The 17101-nt window shown below is 46.2% G+C and overlaps 1 protein-coding gene across 6 annotated transcripts in view; it reads right to left on the bottom strand.

The window, feature by feature from the left end:
- Nucleotides 1–13635: 13635 nt before the first annotated feature.
- The window catches only part of RERE (arginine-glutamic acid dipeptide repeats), a 281545-nt gene continuing 278079 nt past the window's right edge, over nucleotides 13636–17101 (bottom strand). For all 6 annotated transcript variants that reach the window (XM_073656935.1, XM_073656936.1, XM_073656934.1 and 3 more), the window contains 2 exons: nucleotides 16123–16303; nucleotides 13636–15948 (listed from right to left, as the gene is read on the bottom strand). In XM_073656935.1, the coding sequence (XP_073513036.1) occupies nucleotides 15915–15948; nucleotides 16123–16303 (215 nt within the window). In that variant the 3' untranslated portion in view covers nucleotides 13636–15914. The remainder of the gene's footprint in view (nucleotides 15949–16122; nucleotides 16304–17101) is intronic.

The following is a 17101-nucleotide window of genomic DNA, read 5'->3' as shown; positions in this document are numbered from 1 at the left end:
CCTTGTTTATCTCCTACCAAGGGGTTAGGAAAGGGCTTAAGGTTGCTAAGTCCACCATAGCTAGGTGGATCAGGGAAGCTATTACTGTAGCTTATGTCTCCAGCGGGGAGGAAGCGCCACAGGGGTTGAAGGCTCACTCTACCCGAGCAGTGGCGACCTCGTGGGCGGAGAAGACGGGTGTCTCGATGGAAGACATATGTAAGGCTGCTACCTGGTCTTCTCAATCTACCTTCTATAGGCACTATAGACTGGATTTGGGTGTTTCATCTGACCTCACATTTGGAAGAAGGGTGCTCCAGGCTATGGTCCCTCCCTAAACTTCTTCATCTCTGCAATTCTCTCGTGTTGCTGTTATGGTCGACCGATAAAGTCATAAGTTACTTACCGGTAACGGGATTTTTCGGAGACCATGACAGCACCCTTATATTCCCTCCCTTCACTTTATGGGAGCACTCCTCAGTTATTAATTATAATTTTCTCACTTAGTGGTGTTGTATAAAAATATTATTTTTATGATTGTTTACCATATCTACTAACCTGGTGGTCCTCTCAATGCTCTGTAATCCAAACTGAGGCGAGAGAGAGGGCCGCCCCTTTTAATCCTGTACGTTTCCTCTCCTTGGTGGGCGGATCCCCTCTCTCGTGGTGCTGTCATGGTCTCCGAAAAATCCCGTTACCGGTAAGTAACTTATGACTTTTCCCACAAAAAATGTTCTTTTTAGCCCAATATTTAGATTTGAGAGTCCTCAGTGGTTGTTACCTTTTAATGGCTAACTGAAAAGATAAATTGCAAGCTTTCGAGACTACTCAGGTCTCTTCATCAGGCATAGCATACCACAAAATCTGAAGAGTCACATATTTATACACAAAAAGACACACAAAAAATGCAATAGGTAAGACAGGTGATGAAAAGCAGAGTTATTATGGAAGAGATAAACAGTTCTGGCTATAAATATTTTAGCAGTTAATAGATAAGGAGTGTGAAGGTTTTATTGTCCTGTGTCCAGTGTTGTGATGGCCTCAGAGGTCTGAGAGTCTGAGCACCGCATTCCTTAGTTGATGTAGAATGACATAAATCAATGCGACACATTCATTCCTGCTCTGAAAGTGTTAAAGGTCATCATCAGTTTATATTCTGAGATTCTTCTTTCTCTTTGAGATTTGAAGTTACCTTTTAATACCAGTAATTTCATGTCTTTTATGCTGTGATCAGGGGAACAAAAATGCTTGGCTACAGGCAGATCTATTCTTTTTTTCTTTTATTGTGTGGCGATGATGATTCATCCTTGTTCTAAGTTTTTGCCTTGTCTCCCCTACATAAAGACCCCCAGCTGGACATTTGGTACATATAATTAAGTACACTACATTAGATGTGATTCAGCTGAACGTACCTGGGATCTTATAGTCCTGATGTGAATTGGGAATCTTTATCTTGTCTGTGGTCGTTATAAACGGACAGGGTTTACATTTTTTCAGGTTGCAAGGAAAGGTACCTGTAGCTGGTGGAAATGACAGGGAGCTTCTGACAATGAGACTTCTTAGATTTGAGGGCTGCCTGAAACACAGAAGTGGGGGGTCTGGAAATATGGGTTGTAATCGGGCATCTTTTTGTAGTAAGTGTTGTAGTTTCCGTGCAGCTCTCCTTAGCGCCTCCAGATTTGGATTGTAGGTGACTACTAGAGGCACCCGGTTGCTTTCTTGTTTAGTTTTGTAATGTAGGAGATGATTCCTCGATATTCTGGTGGCTCTTGTAATCTGGTTCTCAATTGTTCTCGGATGGTAGCCCTGTTTCAAAAAGGTCTTTCTGAGGCCATCAAGGTGTTTGTCTCTATCCATCTAGTTGGAACATATCCGATTGTATCTGATGGCTTGGCTGTAAACAATAGAGTTTTTTATGTGTTTTGGATGGAAACTGTCCCATTTAAGGTATGTAGGATGGTCGATTGGTTTCCGGTACACGGATGTCTCTATTTCATTGTTCTGTAGCTTGATGATGGACTCCAAAAAGTAAATTTCAGTACAGGAGTAGTTGAGTGTTAGGTTGATGGTGGGATGAAATCGATTAAAGTGTTCATGGAACATCTTCAGCTGTTGCTCAGACCCCGTCCAGATGATTAAAATATCGTCAATGAAACGATAGTTTCATTGACGATATTTCATTGATCTTTTAGCCCCAAATTTTTTATGGATCCAAAAATGGATCCCAAAATTTGTTGTGAAATTTCTCTTGAGTACGCCCATATACCACCATGTACCATATGTGATGGAAAACTACTGAGTGCACAGCAGAGTTTGAAAAGGAAGGAGCTCTATTTTGGCTGGAATAGGTTGCGGACACCATGTCACATTTGGCATGTCAGGGGCTCTTGAAAACAGCAGAAACCCTCACAAGTGACCCCATTATGTAAACTGCGCCTCTCAAGGAATTTATCTAGGGGAGTAGTCAATATTTTTAACCCTCAGCCGATTCACAAACTTGTATAACATTGGGCTAAGTAAATTAAATATGACTTTTTCCCACTAAAATGTTGTTTTGACCCCAAGTTTGCAATTTTTAAAAGGGATAATACGAGAAAATGAACAGTACAATTTGTTGTGCAATTTCTCATGAGTACATCAATACCCAACAAGTGGTCGAAAACTACTTCTGAGGCACAGTGCAAAGCTCAGAAGGGAAGGCGCGCCTTATTGCAGTGCAGGATTTTGCTGTTATGGTTTGCGGGTGCCATGTCACATTGGCAGAGCCCGTGTGGTCCCAGAACAGCAGAACCGCCCCCCCCATACGAGACCCCATTTTACAAACTACACCTCTTAATGAATTCATCTAGGGGCGCAGTGATCATCTTGACACCATGTGTGTGTCAAAGAATTTTATACCATTGGGTGGGGAAGAAAAAAAAATTAAATTTTTACCACAAAAAATGTTTTAGCGCCAGATTTTACATTTGGCTTCTGGAGACATGCACCCGTAAATTAGGCGGGCTCTCATCGCTACAGAAATGCCAAACATGTGGACGCTAAATGTGGTTTAGGCACACTGGGGCTCAGAAGGGAGGGGGAAATTTGGATTTGGGAGTGCAGAATTCGTTGGATTTCTTTTTTTTTTGGGGGGGGGGGGGGCGCGGGGGGCAAGGAGCCATAACACTTTTCCAGAGCCTTTGTACTACCAATAACGTGGAAGCCACCTATATTTCCATTAACAGATGATTGACCTGAGTGGGGACTTTTTTTGTGGATTGAGTTGAAGCTTTTGTTGGGAAAATTTTATATAACATTTTGGATCACATTTTGCCGGGGATCTTCGCTGAGCACTGATATCGGGGTTTCCATCTAAATCTGAGTGACGTGATTTAGATGAAACCCCTGAGGGATCCATTCACTATAATGAGGCAGCAGAGTTACTCTGGACTCTTATCTGACCTCTCTTCAGCGGTGTTCTTCTTTTCAGAGGTGCACAAAACTGCACTTTTATGCATGTCTAAAAAGATGGATGCTGCCGGATCACAGGCCAGAGGGCGTCCACGGTACCTCTATCTGCCTCATTACAGGGAATCTTCCGCCGGGGGTTCCATCTGAATCACGTATTTCAGAGATTTACACGGAAACCCGGGTATAATCGCTCAGCGCAGAATGAATGTGAGCCGAGCCTTACTGCGATCTTTGGGAGGCAGAACGAACAAATCAACAGAATGTGAAGAATTGGTTTTATTTATTTTATGCCGTTCCTCATGCGGTATAAGTGATTAGATGACTATTCTTCGGGTTGGTGCGATTACAGCGATACCAGATTCATATCGGGTTTTTATGTCTGGCTGCTGTCGCACACTAAAAGACGCTTTTTTTTTTTTTTTTAACTAAAACTAGTTTTTGCGTCGTCATATTTTGAGAGCTATAATTTTTCCATATTTCGGCCAACAGTCACGTGACTGCTTGTTTTTTTGCGGGAGGAGTTGACGTATGCATTGGTATCAGTTTCGGGCACATAATTTTTGATCGCTTTCAGATTTTTGGGACGTAGAATGAACAAAAGCCAGCAATTCAGGATTTGTTTTTTGAGTTGTTTTTTTTAGGTTATTCCGCGTGTGGTAAAATTGATAAGGCAAATTTATTCTTCGGGTCAGTACAATTACAGTGATACCACATTTATATTGTTTTTTTAGGTATCGGCGCTTTTACACAAACTATTTTATATATATATAAAAAAAATTGTTTTTGCATCGCTTTATTCTGAGAGCTTTAACTTTTTTTTTATTTTTCCACTGATTGAGCTGTATGGCGGCTTGTTTTTTGTGGGACAAGATGAATTTTTCAGCGGTATCAATTTTATTCCCATTTAACTTTTTGATCACATTTTATTCCACTGTTTGTTCAGCGGTATGATGAAAAAGCATTATTTTTTGCAGGGCTGTGGAATCAGTAAGCCAAACCTCCGACTCCTTCATACATGGCTCATATTTAAGGCCAAGTGTCCACGATGCAGAAATGCTGCAGATTTTTTCCTCATCTCCCTGGCAGGAAAAACGCATGCGGATTTTACAAGCGTTTTTCCTGCCAGGTAGAGGCGTTTGTCAAGCGTTTTTGCATGCATTTCTACATGCGGGTTATCAAGTGCATTTCTAAGCGATTTTAGCATAACTTGGAAAAGTGCTTAACAACTTGGTCACACTATATAAATCCATGCAACCGGCATAGATTTATATAGTGTGACCAAGTAATAGTTGAAAAAAAGAATAAAAAGGGTAAAAAATAACCATTATACTCACCTTCTGATGGCCCCCGATCTCTTCTCCGCTGCGTCCGGTCTCTTGTATGGCTTGCGGTGGTGTGAAAGGACCTTCCATGACGTCATTTAGTCATGTGACAGGTCACGCGACCGCTGATGTCGGCTGTCACATGACTAAATGATGTCATGGAAGGTCCTTTCCCACCACCGCAAGCCGTACAAGAGACTGGACGCAGCGGAGAAAAGACCGGGGGACATCGGAAGGCGAGTATAATGGTTATTTTTTATTTTAAATTCTTTTTTTTTTTTTTTTTTTTTTTTTTTTAAAACAGGTACTATGATACCCGGGTCTGCAGGAGAGTCTCCTCTTCTCCAGACCCGGGTACCATCCGCATATTGAATCGCTTAATATCCGCATGTGCACATGTAGTGATGCGGATATTAAGCGATTCAATGCAAGTCAATGGCGGCAATTACGCTGCATGTCCACAAAATTAATGGACATGCTGCGTATTTTTCCGCAATGATAATACGCAGCGGAAATTTCCGCAGCATGTGCACAGCACATGCGGATTATCATTGGGGACCATGGGGCATGTATTACCAAGCGTTTTCGCTGCGGAAATTCCGCGGCAAAAACGCTTGAAAAACGCATAGTGGGCATGCAGCCTAAGTGATAAATTTACTGTAGCAGATTCATCTCTGCTAAAAGTATAGACCCTTAGATCAGGAATAGGACAGACATTTATAGGACATTTCATAACTTTCCCAAATTCTTATGAAAAAATATTCCCCACAAACTGCATTGAACTTATTCCCCACAAACTGCATTGAACTACTGTACCCAATTTATTATATATTTTAGGAGTCGGACGATTTCATTCCGACTCCACCAAAATGCACTCCGAGTCCACGACTCTGACTCCACGGCCCTGTTTTTTTTTTTAGGTGTGCACAGAAGGGGTTAACTAGCGTGACCGTTTTATAGATTGGGTTGTACAATACAAATGTGTTTTTTTGTTTTTATTTAAATATACGTATTTATTGGTTTAAAATATATTTATATTTGAATTTATTTTCAGATTTATTTTTTTAATAGTTTGAAAATATTTTTAAACTCTTTTTTTTATTTTTTACTTTGTGCCGTATGGGATTTCAATTTTTATTTTTCTGATCCCTGATCTCGTGCATTGCATTGTATGAGACCTGTCAATTTTACACGGTCAGATTGCATGTTAGACTCAGCTGCTGGCTGAGTCTAACAGGCGATCATAGCTGGCAGACCCAGAGGTCATCATGTGACCTCCGATTGCCATGATAAAGCTCGGATCTCCAGTGATCTGACACATCTCATCACAGGGGCGTTGCGAGAGGTGAGTGAAGCAATCGTCTCTCTTCTAAATGCCGCTATCGCAGCATCTAGAAGACAGCAAAGGGTTAACATCATGGGAACCTGATCCAATCAGGTCCCGATGATGTCACCTGTCAGAGCTACTGCTCTGCACTGGAATCGCAGCGCTTGCAGGACCCTGGAGGTCCTGAGCACTGGGAGACCGCCAACCGTAAAGAAAAGTCGGCACTGCACAGAGCCCAGCAACTGCCAACATTTATCTACACTGTGTGCAGAATTATTAGGCAAATGAGTATTTTGATCACATGATACTTTTTATACATGTTGTCCTACTCTAAGCTGCACAGGCTTGAGAGCCAACTACCAATTAAGTAAATCTGGTGATGTGCATCTCTGTAATGAGGAGGGGTGTTGACTAATGACATCAACACCCTATATAAGGTGTGCTTAATTATTAGGCAACTTCCTTTCCTTTGGCAAAATGGGTCAGAAGAGGGATTTGACAGGCTCTGAAAAGTCCAAAATTGTGAGATGTCTTGCAGAGGGATGCGGCAGTCTTGAAATTTCCAAACTTTTGAAGCGTGATCACTGAACAATCAAGCGTTTCATGGCAAATAGCCAACAGGGTCGCAAGAAGCGTGTTGGCCAAAAAAGGCGCAAAATAACTGCCCATGAATTGAGGAAAATCAAGCGTGAAGCTGCCAAGATGCCATTTGCCAACAGTTTTGCCATATTTCAGAGCTGCAACGTTACTGGGGTATCAAAAAGCACAAGGTGTGCGATACTCAGGGACATGGCCAAGGTAAGGAAGGCTGAAAAACTACCACCTTTGAACAAGAAACATAAGATAAAACGTCAAGAATGCGCCAAGAAATATCTTAAGACTGATTTTTCAAAGGTTTTATGGACTGATGAAATGAGAGTGACTCTTGATGGGCCAGATGGATGGGCTAGAGGCTGGATCAATAAAGGGCAGAGAGCTCCACTCCGACTCAGACGCCAGCAAGGTGGAGGTGGGGTACTGGTATGGGCTGGTATCATCAAAGATGAACTTGTGGGACCTTTTCGGGTTGAGGTTGGAATGAAGCTCAACTCCCAGACCTACTGCCAGTTTCTGGAAGACAACTTATTCAAGCAGCGGTACAGGAAGAAGTCAGTATCGTTCAAGAAAAACATGATTTTCATGCAGGACAATGCTCCATCACATGCATCCAACTACTCCACAGCGTGGCTGGCCAGTAAAGGTCTAAAAGAAGAAAAAATAATGACATGGCCCCCTTGTTCACCTGATCTTAACCCCATAGAGAACCTGTGGTCCATCATAAAATGTGAGATCTACAGGGAGGGAAAACAGTACACCCCTCGGAACAGTGTCTGGGAGGCTGTGGTGGCTGCTGCACGCAATGTTGATCGAAAACAGATCAAGCAACTGACAGAATCTATGGATGGAAGGCTGTTGAGTGTAATCATAAAGAAAGGTGGCTATATTGATCACTATTTTTTTGTTTTTTGTTTTTGCATGTCAGAAATGTTTATTTCTAAATTTTGTGCACTGATATTGGTTTACCTGGTGAAAATAAACAAGTGAGGTTGGATTATATTTGGTTTTTATTAAGTTGCATAATAATTCTGCACAGTAATAGTTACCTGCACAAACAGATATCCTCCTAAGATAGCCAAATCTAAAAAAAAAACACTCCAACTTCCAAAAATATTAAGCTTGGATATTTATGAGTCTTTTGGGTTGATTGAGAACATAGTTGTTGATCAATAATAAAAATAATCCTATAAAATACCACTTGCCTAATAATTCTGCACACAGTGTAAAGGGGGCGGTCAGGAAGCGGTTAAACATTTGACCTCACAGAATCGGTTGTGATCCCCTGCTGTTCCACTGTCTGTATACTCTTCTGCGTCCGCCCCTGCCCAGGGGCTGTGGTATGATCAGACCATGTTCCTGCACGGTCATACACAGTAGGGGCACATTTATAAGATTATCTCAGCACAGGACTATATGTTTAACCACATCCAATTGTGGAAATTATTCCAATATCTAGTAAATAAAATTAAAAGGGGTTTTCACACGAACAAAAGTTAAGTGTGGAGAATATCTGAAATATGTAGATGAGCTCTATTAAAGCTCCTCTATATTGCTAGTACTGTTCCATGCTGTGATTTTGTTGGTGGAAAATCCATGCGTCAGATAAGTAAGATGAGGTTAACACCTAAATCGACTTGTCCGCTCTCCTGCCGTCACAATTCAGAGTATTTATGAAAACATACATGGCAGGGGAGCTGAGTACTGTAGCAGGGTGTATATGACGGGAAATGGATGTTTCGCCCGCAGCAGTTCGCCCCCGGGTACATTTCGCCCCAGCACATTTCGTCCCCAGGATGTTTTGCCCCCGCACATCTCACCCCCGCACATATCGCCCCCAGTACAAAACGTGCAGGGACGAAATGTACCTGGGGGCGAACTGCTGGGGGCAAAACTTCCTATAGCCGTATATGACATGGCAGGGGAGCGAAGAACTGTAGCAAGGTGCATGTGGCAGGGGAGCAGAGGACTGTAGCAGGGTGAATGTGGCAGGGGAGCAGAGGACTGTAGCAGGGTGCATGTGGCAGGGGAGCAGAGGACTGTAGCAGGGTGCATGTGGAAGGGGAGCGGAGTACTGTAGGAGGGTGCATGTGGCAGGGTAGCAGAGGACTGTAGCAGGGTGCATGTGGAAGGGGAGCGGAGGACTGTAGCATGGTGCATATGACGTGGCAGGGGAACGGAGTACTGTAGGAGGGTGCATGTGGCAGGGGAGGGTAGCAGAGGACTGTAGCAGGGTGCATATGACATGGCAGGGTAGCAGAGGACTGTAGCAGGGTGCATATGACATGGCAGGATGCATGTGACATGGCAGGGGAGCGGAGTACTGTAGCAGGGTGCATGTGGCAGGGGAGCAGAGGACTGTAGCAGGGTGCATATGACATGGCAGGGTAGCAGAGGACTGTAGCAGGGTGCATATGACATGGCAGGATGCATGTGACATGGCAGGGGAGCGGAGTAATGTAGGAGGGTGCATGTGGCAGGGGAGCAGAGGACTGTAGCAGGGTGCTTATGACATGGCAGGGTAGCAGAGGACTGTAGCAGGGTGCATATGACATGGCAGGGGAGCGCAGTACAGTAGGAGGGCGCATGTGGCAGGGGAGCAGAGGACTGTAGCAGGGTGCATGTGGAAGGGGAGCGGAGTACTGTAGCAGGGTGCATGTAGCAGGGTGCATATGACATGGCAGTGGAGAGGAGTACTGTAGGAGGGTGCATGTGGCAGGGGAGCAGAGGACTGTAGCAGGGTGCTTATGACATGGCAGGGTAGCAGAGGACTGTAGCAGGGTGCATGTGACATGGCAGTGGAGAGGAGTACTGTAGCAGGGTGCATATGACATGGCAGGAGAGCGGAGTACTGTAGCAGGGTGCATGTGGCAGGGGAGCAGAGGACTGTAGCAGGGTGCATATGGCAGGGGAGCAGAGGACTGTAGCAGGGTGCATATGACATGGCAGGGTGCATATGACATGGCAGTGGAGAGGAGTACTGTAGGAGGGTGCATGTGGCAGGGGAGCAAAGGACTGTAGCAGGGTGCATATGACATGGCAGGGGAGCGGAGGACTGTAGCAGGGTGCATATGATATGGCAGTGGAGTGGAGGACTGTAGCAGGGTGTATGTGGCAGGGGAGTGGAGTACTGTAGCAGGGTGCATGTGGCAGGGTAGCAGAGGACTGTAGCAGGGTGCATATGAAATGGCAGGGGAGCGGAGTACTGTAAGAGGGTGCATGTGGCAGGGGAGCAGAGGACTGTAGCAGGGTGCATATGGCATGGCAGGGTAGCAGAGGACTGTAGCAGGGTGCATGTGACATGGCAGTGGAGAGGATTACCGTAGCAGGGGTGCATGTGGCAGGGGAGCAGAGGACTGTAGCAGGGTGCATATGACGTGGCAGTGGAGTGGAGGACCGTAGCAGGGTGCATATGACGTGGCAGTGGAGTGGAGTACTGTAGGAGGGTGCATGTGGCAGGGGAGCAAAGGACTGTAGCAGGGTGCATATGACATGGCAGGGTGCATATGACATGGCAGTGGAGAGGAGTACTGTAGGAGGGTGCATGTGGCAGGGGAGCAAAGGACTGTAGCAGGGTGCATATGACATGGCAGTGGAGTGGAGTACTGTAGCAGGGTGCATATGACATGGCAGGGGAGCAGAGGACTGTAGCAGGTTGCATATGATATGGCAGTGGAGTGGAGTACTGTAGCAGGGTGCATGTGGCAGAGGAGCAGAGGACTGTAGCAGGGTGCATATGACATGGCAGGGTAGCAGAGGACTGTAGCAGGGTGCATATGACATGGCAGGAGAGCAGAGTACTGTAGCAGGGTGCATGTGGCAGGGGAGCGGAGGACTGTAGCAGGGTGTATGTGGCAGGGGAATGGAGTACTGTAGCAGGGTGCATGTGGCAGGGTAGCAGAGGACTGTAGCAGGGTGCATATGAAATGGCAGGGGAGCGGAGTACTGTAGGAGGGTGCATGTGGCAGGGGAGCAGAGGACTGTAGCAGGGTGCATATGACATGGCAGGGTAGCAGAGGACTGTAGCAGGGTGCATATGATATGGCAGTGGAGTACTGTAGCAGGGTGCAGGTGAGCAGAGTACTGTAGCAGGGTGCATGTGGCAGGGTAGCAGAGGACTGTAGCAGGGTACATATGACATGGCAGGGTGCATATGACATGGCAGTGGAGAGGAGTACTGTAGGAGGGTGCATGTGGCAGGGGAGCAGAGGACTGTAGCAGGGTGCATATGATATGGCAGTGGAGTGGAGGACTGTAGCAGGGTGTATGTGGCAGGGGAGTGGAGTACTGTAGCAGGGTGTATGTGGCAGGGTAGCAGAGGACTGTAGCAGGGTGCATATGGCATGGCAGGGTAGCAGAGGACTGTAGCAGGGTGCATATGATATGACAGTGGAGTGCAGTACTGTAGCAGGGTGCAGGTGGCAGGGGAGCAGAGGACTGTAGCAGGGTGCATATGAAATGGCAGGGGAGCGGAGTACTGTAGCAGGGTGCATATGACATGGCAGGGTGCATATGACATGGCAGTGGAGAGGAGTACTGTAGGAGGGTGCATGTGGCAGGGGAGCGGAGGACTGTAGCAGGGTGCATATGATATGGCAGTGGAGTGGAGGACTGTAGCAGGGTGTATGTGGCAGGGGAATGGAGTACTGTAGCAGGGTGCATGTGGCAGGGTAGCAGAGGACTGTAGCAGGGTGCATATGAAATGGCAGGGGAGCGGAGTACTGTAGGAGGGTGCATGTGGCAGGGGAGCAGAGGACTGTAGCAGGGTGCATGTGGCAGGGGAGCGGAGTACTGTAGGAGGGTGCATGTGGCAGGGTAGCAGAGGACTGTAGCAGGGTGCATATGATATGGCAGGGTGCATATGACATGGCAGTGGAGTGGAGTACTGTAGCAGGGTGCAGGTGGCAGGGGAGCAGAGTACTGTAGCAGGGTGCAGGGGAGCAGAGTACTGTAGCAGGGTGCATGTGGCAGGGTAGCAGAGGACTGTAGCAGGGTGCATATGACATGGCAGGGTGCATATGACATGGCAGGGTGCATATGACATGGCAGTGGAGAGGAGTACTGTAGGAGGGTGCATGTGGCAGGGGAGCAGAGGACTGTAGCAGGGTGCATATGACATGGCAGGGTAGCAGAGGACTGTAGCAGGGTGCATATGACATGGCAGGGGAGCAGAGTACTGTAGGAGGGTGCATGTGGCAGGGGAGCAGAGGACTGTAGCAGGGTGCATATGACATGGCAGGGTGCATATGACATGGCAGGGGAGCAGAGTACTGTAGCAGGGTGCATGTGGCAGGGGAGCAGAGGACTGTAGCAGGGTGCATATGACATGGCAGGGGAGCAGAGTACTGTAGGAGGGCGCATGTGGCAGGGGAGCAGAGGACTGTAGCAGGGTGCATATGACGTGGCAGGGGAGCGCAGTACAGTAGGAGGGCGCATGTGGCAGGGGAGCAGAGGACTGTAGCAGGGTGCATATGAAATGGCAGGGGAGCGGAGTACTGTAGGAGGGTGCATGTGGCAGGGGAGCAGAGGACTGTAGCTGGGTGCATATGACGTGGCAGGGGAGCGGAGTACTGTAGGAGGGTGCATGTGGCAGGGGAGCAGAGGACTGTAGCAGGGTGCATATGACATGGCAGGATAGCAGAGGACTGTAGCAGGGTGCATATGATATGGCAGTGGAGTGGAGGACTGTAGCAGGGTGCATGTGGCAGGGGAGTGGAGTACTGTAGCAGGGTGCATGTGGCAGGGTAGCAGAGGACTGTAGCAGGATGCATATGACATGGCAGGGTGCATATGACATGGCAGTGGAGAGGAGTACTGTAGCAGGGTGCATGTGGCAGGGGAGTGGAGTACTGTAGGAGGGTGCATGTGGCAGGGGAGCAGAGGACTGTAGCAGGGTGCATATGGCAGGGTAGCAAAGGACTGTAGCAGGGTGCATGTGACATGGCAGTGGAGAGGAGTACTGTAGCAGGGTGCATATGACATGGCAGGAGAGCGGAGTACTGTAGCAGGGTGCATGTGGCAGGGGAGCAGAGGACTGTGGCAGGGGAGCAGAGGACTGTAGCAGGGTGCATGTGGCAGGGGAGCAGAGGACTGTAGCAGGGTGCATGTGGCAGGGTAGCAGAGGACTGTAGCAGGGTGCATATGACATGGCAGGGTGCATATGACATGGCAGTGGAGAGGAGTACTGTAGGAGGGTGCATGTGGCAGGGGAGCAGAGGACTGTAGCAGGGTGCATGTGGCAGTGGAGAGGAGTACTGTAGCAGGGTGCATGTGGCAGGGTAGCAGAGTACTGTAGCAGGGTGCATATTACATGGCAGGGTAGCAGAGGACTGTAGCAGGGTGCATGTAGCAGGGGAGCGGAGTACTTTAGCAGGGTGTATATGACATGGCAGGGTGCATATGACATGGCAGGAGAGCAGAGGACTGTAGCAGGGTGCATGTGGCAGGGGAGCGGAGTACTGTAGGAGGGTGCATGTGGCAGGGGAGCAGAGGACTGTAGCTGGGTGCATATGACGTGGCAGGGGAGCGCAGTACAGTAGGAGGGTGCATGTGGCAGGGGAGCGGAGTACTGTAGCAGGGTGCATGTAGCAGGGGAGCGGAGTACTGTAGCAGGGTGCATATTACATGGCAGTGGAGCACTGTAGTAGGGTGCATATAATTAGCACCTGCCCAAGTTCCTCTTTCATCAAAACTGAAAATCTGTCCGTACTGCTTTCAACCCATGGACGTTCCCATTCACATTTGTTAATACTGCGCTCTTATATGGTTACTATGGCAACATGGCCAATTTTACTGTTGAAAAGTCTTACTAGGGGTCATAATACCAGGATACTTGTGTGAATGTGAATAATATCGATAGTATGTTACAGAGCTAGTACAAACCTGTATGTTCCTGATAATCACGGGAGCCTAAACATATCCTGGTAGGTTAATAGAGGGAAGACACAAACTAGACAGCCCATCGCCTGTGGTGTAGCTTGCTTTATTGTTTATGTCCACAAATATTTCCAAAAAAATTACAAAATACTCAAAATGGAGAAAACACAGAAGTCACGAATTTCTGGGTTTCTACCCCCATGGCAAACTACTCCTATATACATTAAAATCTTCAAGATATATATAGAAATGGAGCAGTCTTGATTTACATTCTGCTAAATGGCGCCATGAAACAAGTAGCTTTACAGTTTTACACACTGAACGAGGTACGTCCGGAAATTACAAAAATAGGAAAGAAGGAAACAAAATGGAGTGGTAAAAGTAACAAAAATAAATGAAAGACAACAGTTTGAGTTAACTCTTTTTTTCTTCTTGCCGCCATGGCGAAACTGTGCGTCACCTGGCCTTATGGCAGTAAAAGTTGTAGCCCTTCAGTGCTGGGGAGGCCTAGTGCACATCAACTTACTGCAGGGCTCCTCAACGCCGAACAGGCTGTACACAAAACAGCCCGCAAGGGCCAAGTAGTTAAGCACCCCAACACCCGTGGAACAGCGGCTAATAAATCTGCAGATAAACTCTGCATTGTAGTGTTACATACTGATGAAGAATGGAAGTGGTGATATAATTAAAGTAATGGCCGAGTATGCCCAGATACTGCGTGAACTACACTACCATAAAACTTTCCACAGGAACTCTAGGTGGCGCAGTAGAACAGGATGGAAACCTCTTGTGCGTTAGTATCAGGACCGTCTAGGATGGAATGAAATAATGACCCATGTCTAGATGTTAGCCACCATGATGATTCTGTAAGCAGATAAAGGAGTGCTTAACTGTAACCTTTTTAGGTTTTGTGATGCGGCGCAGCCCTGAGATGCTGATCGCCAAAAACAATAACAGTCAGTAAGCAGGGGGTGGTGCCCTTGTTTGGGTAAAGGATTTGCTGGGCGACTATAACTGCACAAACGGTATACATTGTGCATGAGATACATAGCTTAGTGTGTCCCCTCTGAAACACCACACGGTGGATAAGCAGTTACTAAGTGTGCCTTCATATCATCTGCATGTCTAGAGTCCTAGGCCTGCCACTGGGGGAGTGGAGAGTAACAAGTAGATAATAACGTACAAACAAAAAGACAAAACGACATCAAATAAAAAAAAAAAAAAAGCCCAGGTTAAATAGAATCTGTACAAATAAAACCCTTGGCATTAAGTATAGCAGGACCCGAAACACTAAAATATAGGAGGCTTTCCTTATAAATTAAATAATAAAAGTTCTAACCCTGCAGAAACTTTAATGCTATAAAGTGAAGATACGCACAAGCCTGTGTGCGATTTTGCCTCTACAACTTAAAACGCTGTAGTCCCTATCTACAAGTGAGACATGACACAAACTTAGAAAACAAAAACATTTTTTTTAAGGAACTCCCCACTCACATACACGCTCCAGCAATCACCCAAAAGCTGGAGTGGTTGAGGTGAACACAGAGGAAAACTAGATTATTCCTTTATAATGGACATCAGAACGTAGACGAATCAGGCTCATGTAAAGCGGATTCAGCCGAAGCTAGAAACCAGTAGGTGGTTTATGCTAAGGAAATGGATGATGGGGGGTTGTGATTTCTGCTCTACCAATTCGTCCTTGGTAAGGCTTGGAGTATCTGATGGTTTCATCTCAGGCTCCTGACCACTTTGCTGCCATAGGCCTAGTATCACAGATCCAAGAGGCAGTGAAGAGGTTAAAGGAAATTCACAGGTAGTAACTGCAATGCAGGGACAGGAACAGAAGGGATGGTTGGACACTTTCTTCCCCAGTCCTTGCTTGTAACGTATTTACAGAGTATAGTCAGACTGGGGAACCTCTGTACAATGCGGAGGGTTCTCCTGCTGATGATGTAGTAAAATAAAGAATAAAATAGTCACACGCACAGGAGACCCGGGCGAGTGCTGGCGGAATATGTTACTTATTATTGTTGTGTACACAGTCTCTGGCTTCATTTGCACACAGTGAGTGTATGGATAGGGGTAGCACCTCCAGGAGCATGAGGTGGTGGTACTGCTGCCAAAAGTCCAGTGGTGTCCCCTGCCTCTCCCTCCAAACCTGCTCCCTCCCGAGGCTGGGGAAAGTATGCATCATGCAAGGGGCTGCCAGTCTGGTTTTGAGGAGTCTTCTTTACAGATGAAAGGATAGTATATGATGAGTCTTAAATACAGGAGGAATCTCGCAGCCTCTGGTGACCAGTCATGTGGAGCCCGACTCTCCTTGGGGAGCTGGGAGGGAGGGAGAGGTCCAGAGTCATCTCTCTTCGTTACAACTGTTTGTCCCCTTCTTTCTTCAGACGACTGGAAGGAAAGAGAATTATGGATTTTACAAGGTGAAACTGTGAATTCACAACCATGCTATTATATAGTAGAAACATGCTCTTAGATGGTGTGTAAATAATAAATCACATCAATTAAAAATTAACTGCCTTTGGTAACTACTGGCACAGAGGAGCTGGAGGAGGAGAGACGTACCTGTAATAATCTTCCTGGCTGGGTAAATGTCCACCGTGCATGTGGGGATGACCATGTAACCACTGTTGTTCCATTGCCAACCTCTGCAGCTCAGCAGACTGAGCGTGCATAGCTTGGAGCTGGTGAGCAGCAGACATTTGAGGTGGAATACCCACTGGCAGATCACGAGGGTAATGGGCGCCTGCAGAAAAACATTATACATTAAGACCAGACTCAACCCATGCGATTTAAATAGCCTAAGCATAAGTTTGATGTACAGTAAACTCATTTCTCTAAATGTTTAACACTCAATGTTTCTTTCAGTGTAGAGGATTCAATAAAATAAATTTATACAAAAAAAAAAAAAAAAAAGGGCCATAGTGATCAGTGTAATTGCACATTTTACTCCAATATACAGCCTAATCCGCTGTGCGGCCTATATGGTAACATATATTGCCATTTGTATTATGCATCTCAGTTTGTAAAAGTGGTGCTGAATCTTTAGTAGTTCGACAGGCGTTATACACATTTATAAAATGCTACTTAAAAAAAAGGTCACAAAAGTAAAAAAAAACAAACCCAATACCTCTTTACTGGTGTGGAGTTGAAAAGGGGTACATTTATAATCGCATAATGACTGAAATGACACCACTTTTCGCGAATCTGAGCCAAAGTGAACTAAAGATATTATTCTACAATATTGTTCAGTAGTAAACTCAGAGTGACTAAACTATTTTTCTTTTTATAATCATGTATAGCATGGAAAGTTACGAAACTTTGCAAATTAATTTATTAGGGGATTTGTCTTCATTCCTGTAATATAATTACATATAAGTGGCTTCCAAACTGTTCCCCAGTCTGTTTCCCTGCCTTTAGCTGCATTGATATCAGAACATACTCTTGGAGTACAGTGATGGGTCGGCACTATTGATGAGCGGTTGGCACTGCTCAGTACTTGATAGAGTATCCCTGGCTCCCCACCCTGCAAGTTTCATGGCTG

Source organism: Phyllobates terribilis, unplaced genomic scaffold (genome assembly GCF_046119375.1).
Source record: "Phyllobates terribilis strain yellow unplaced genomic scaffold, ASM4611937v1 Scaffold_12__6_contigs__length_324123572, whole genome shotgun sequence".
NCBI lineage: Eukaryota > Metazoa > Chordata > Amphibia > Anura > Dendrobatidae > Phyllobates > Phyllobates terribilis.
This window is presented reverse-complemented; position numbering and strand designations above follow the sequence as displayed.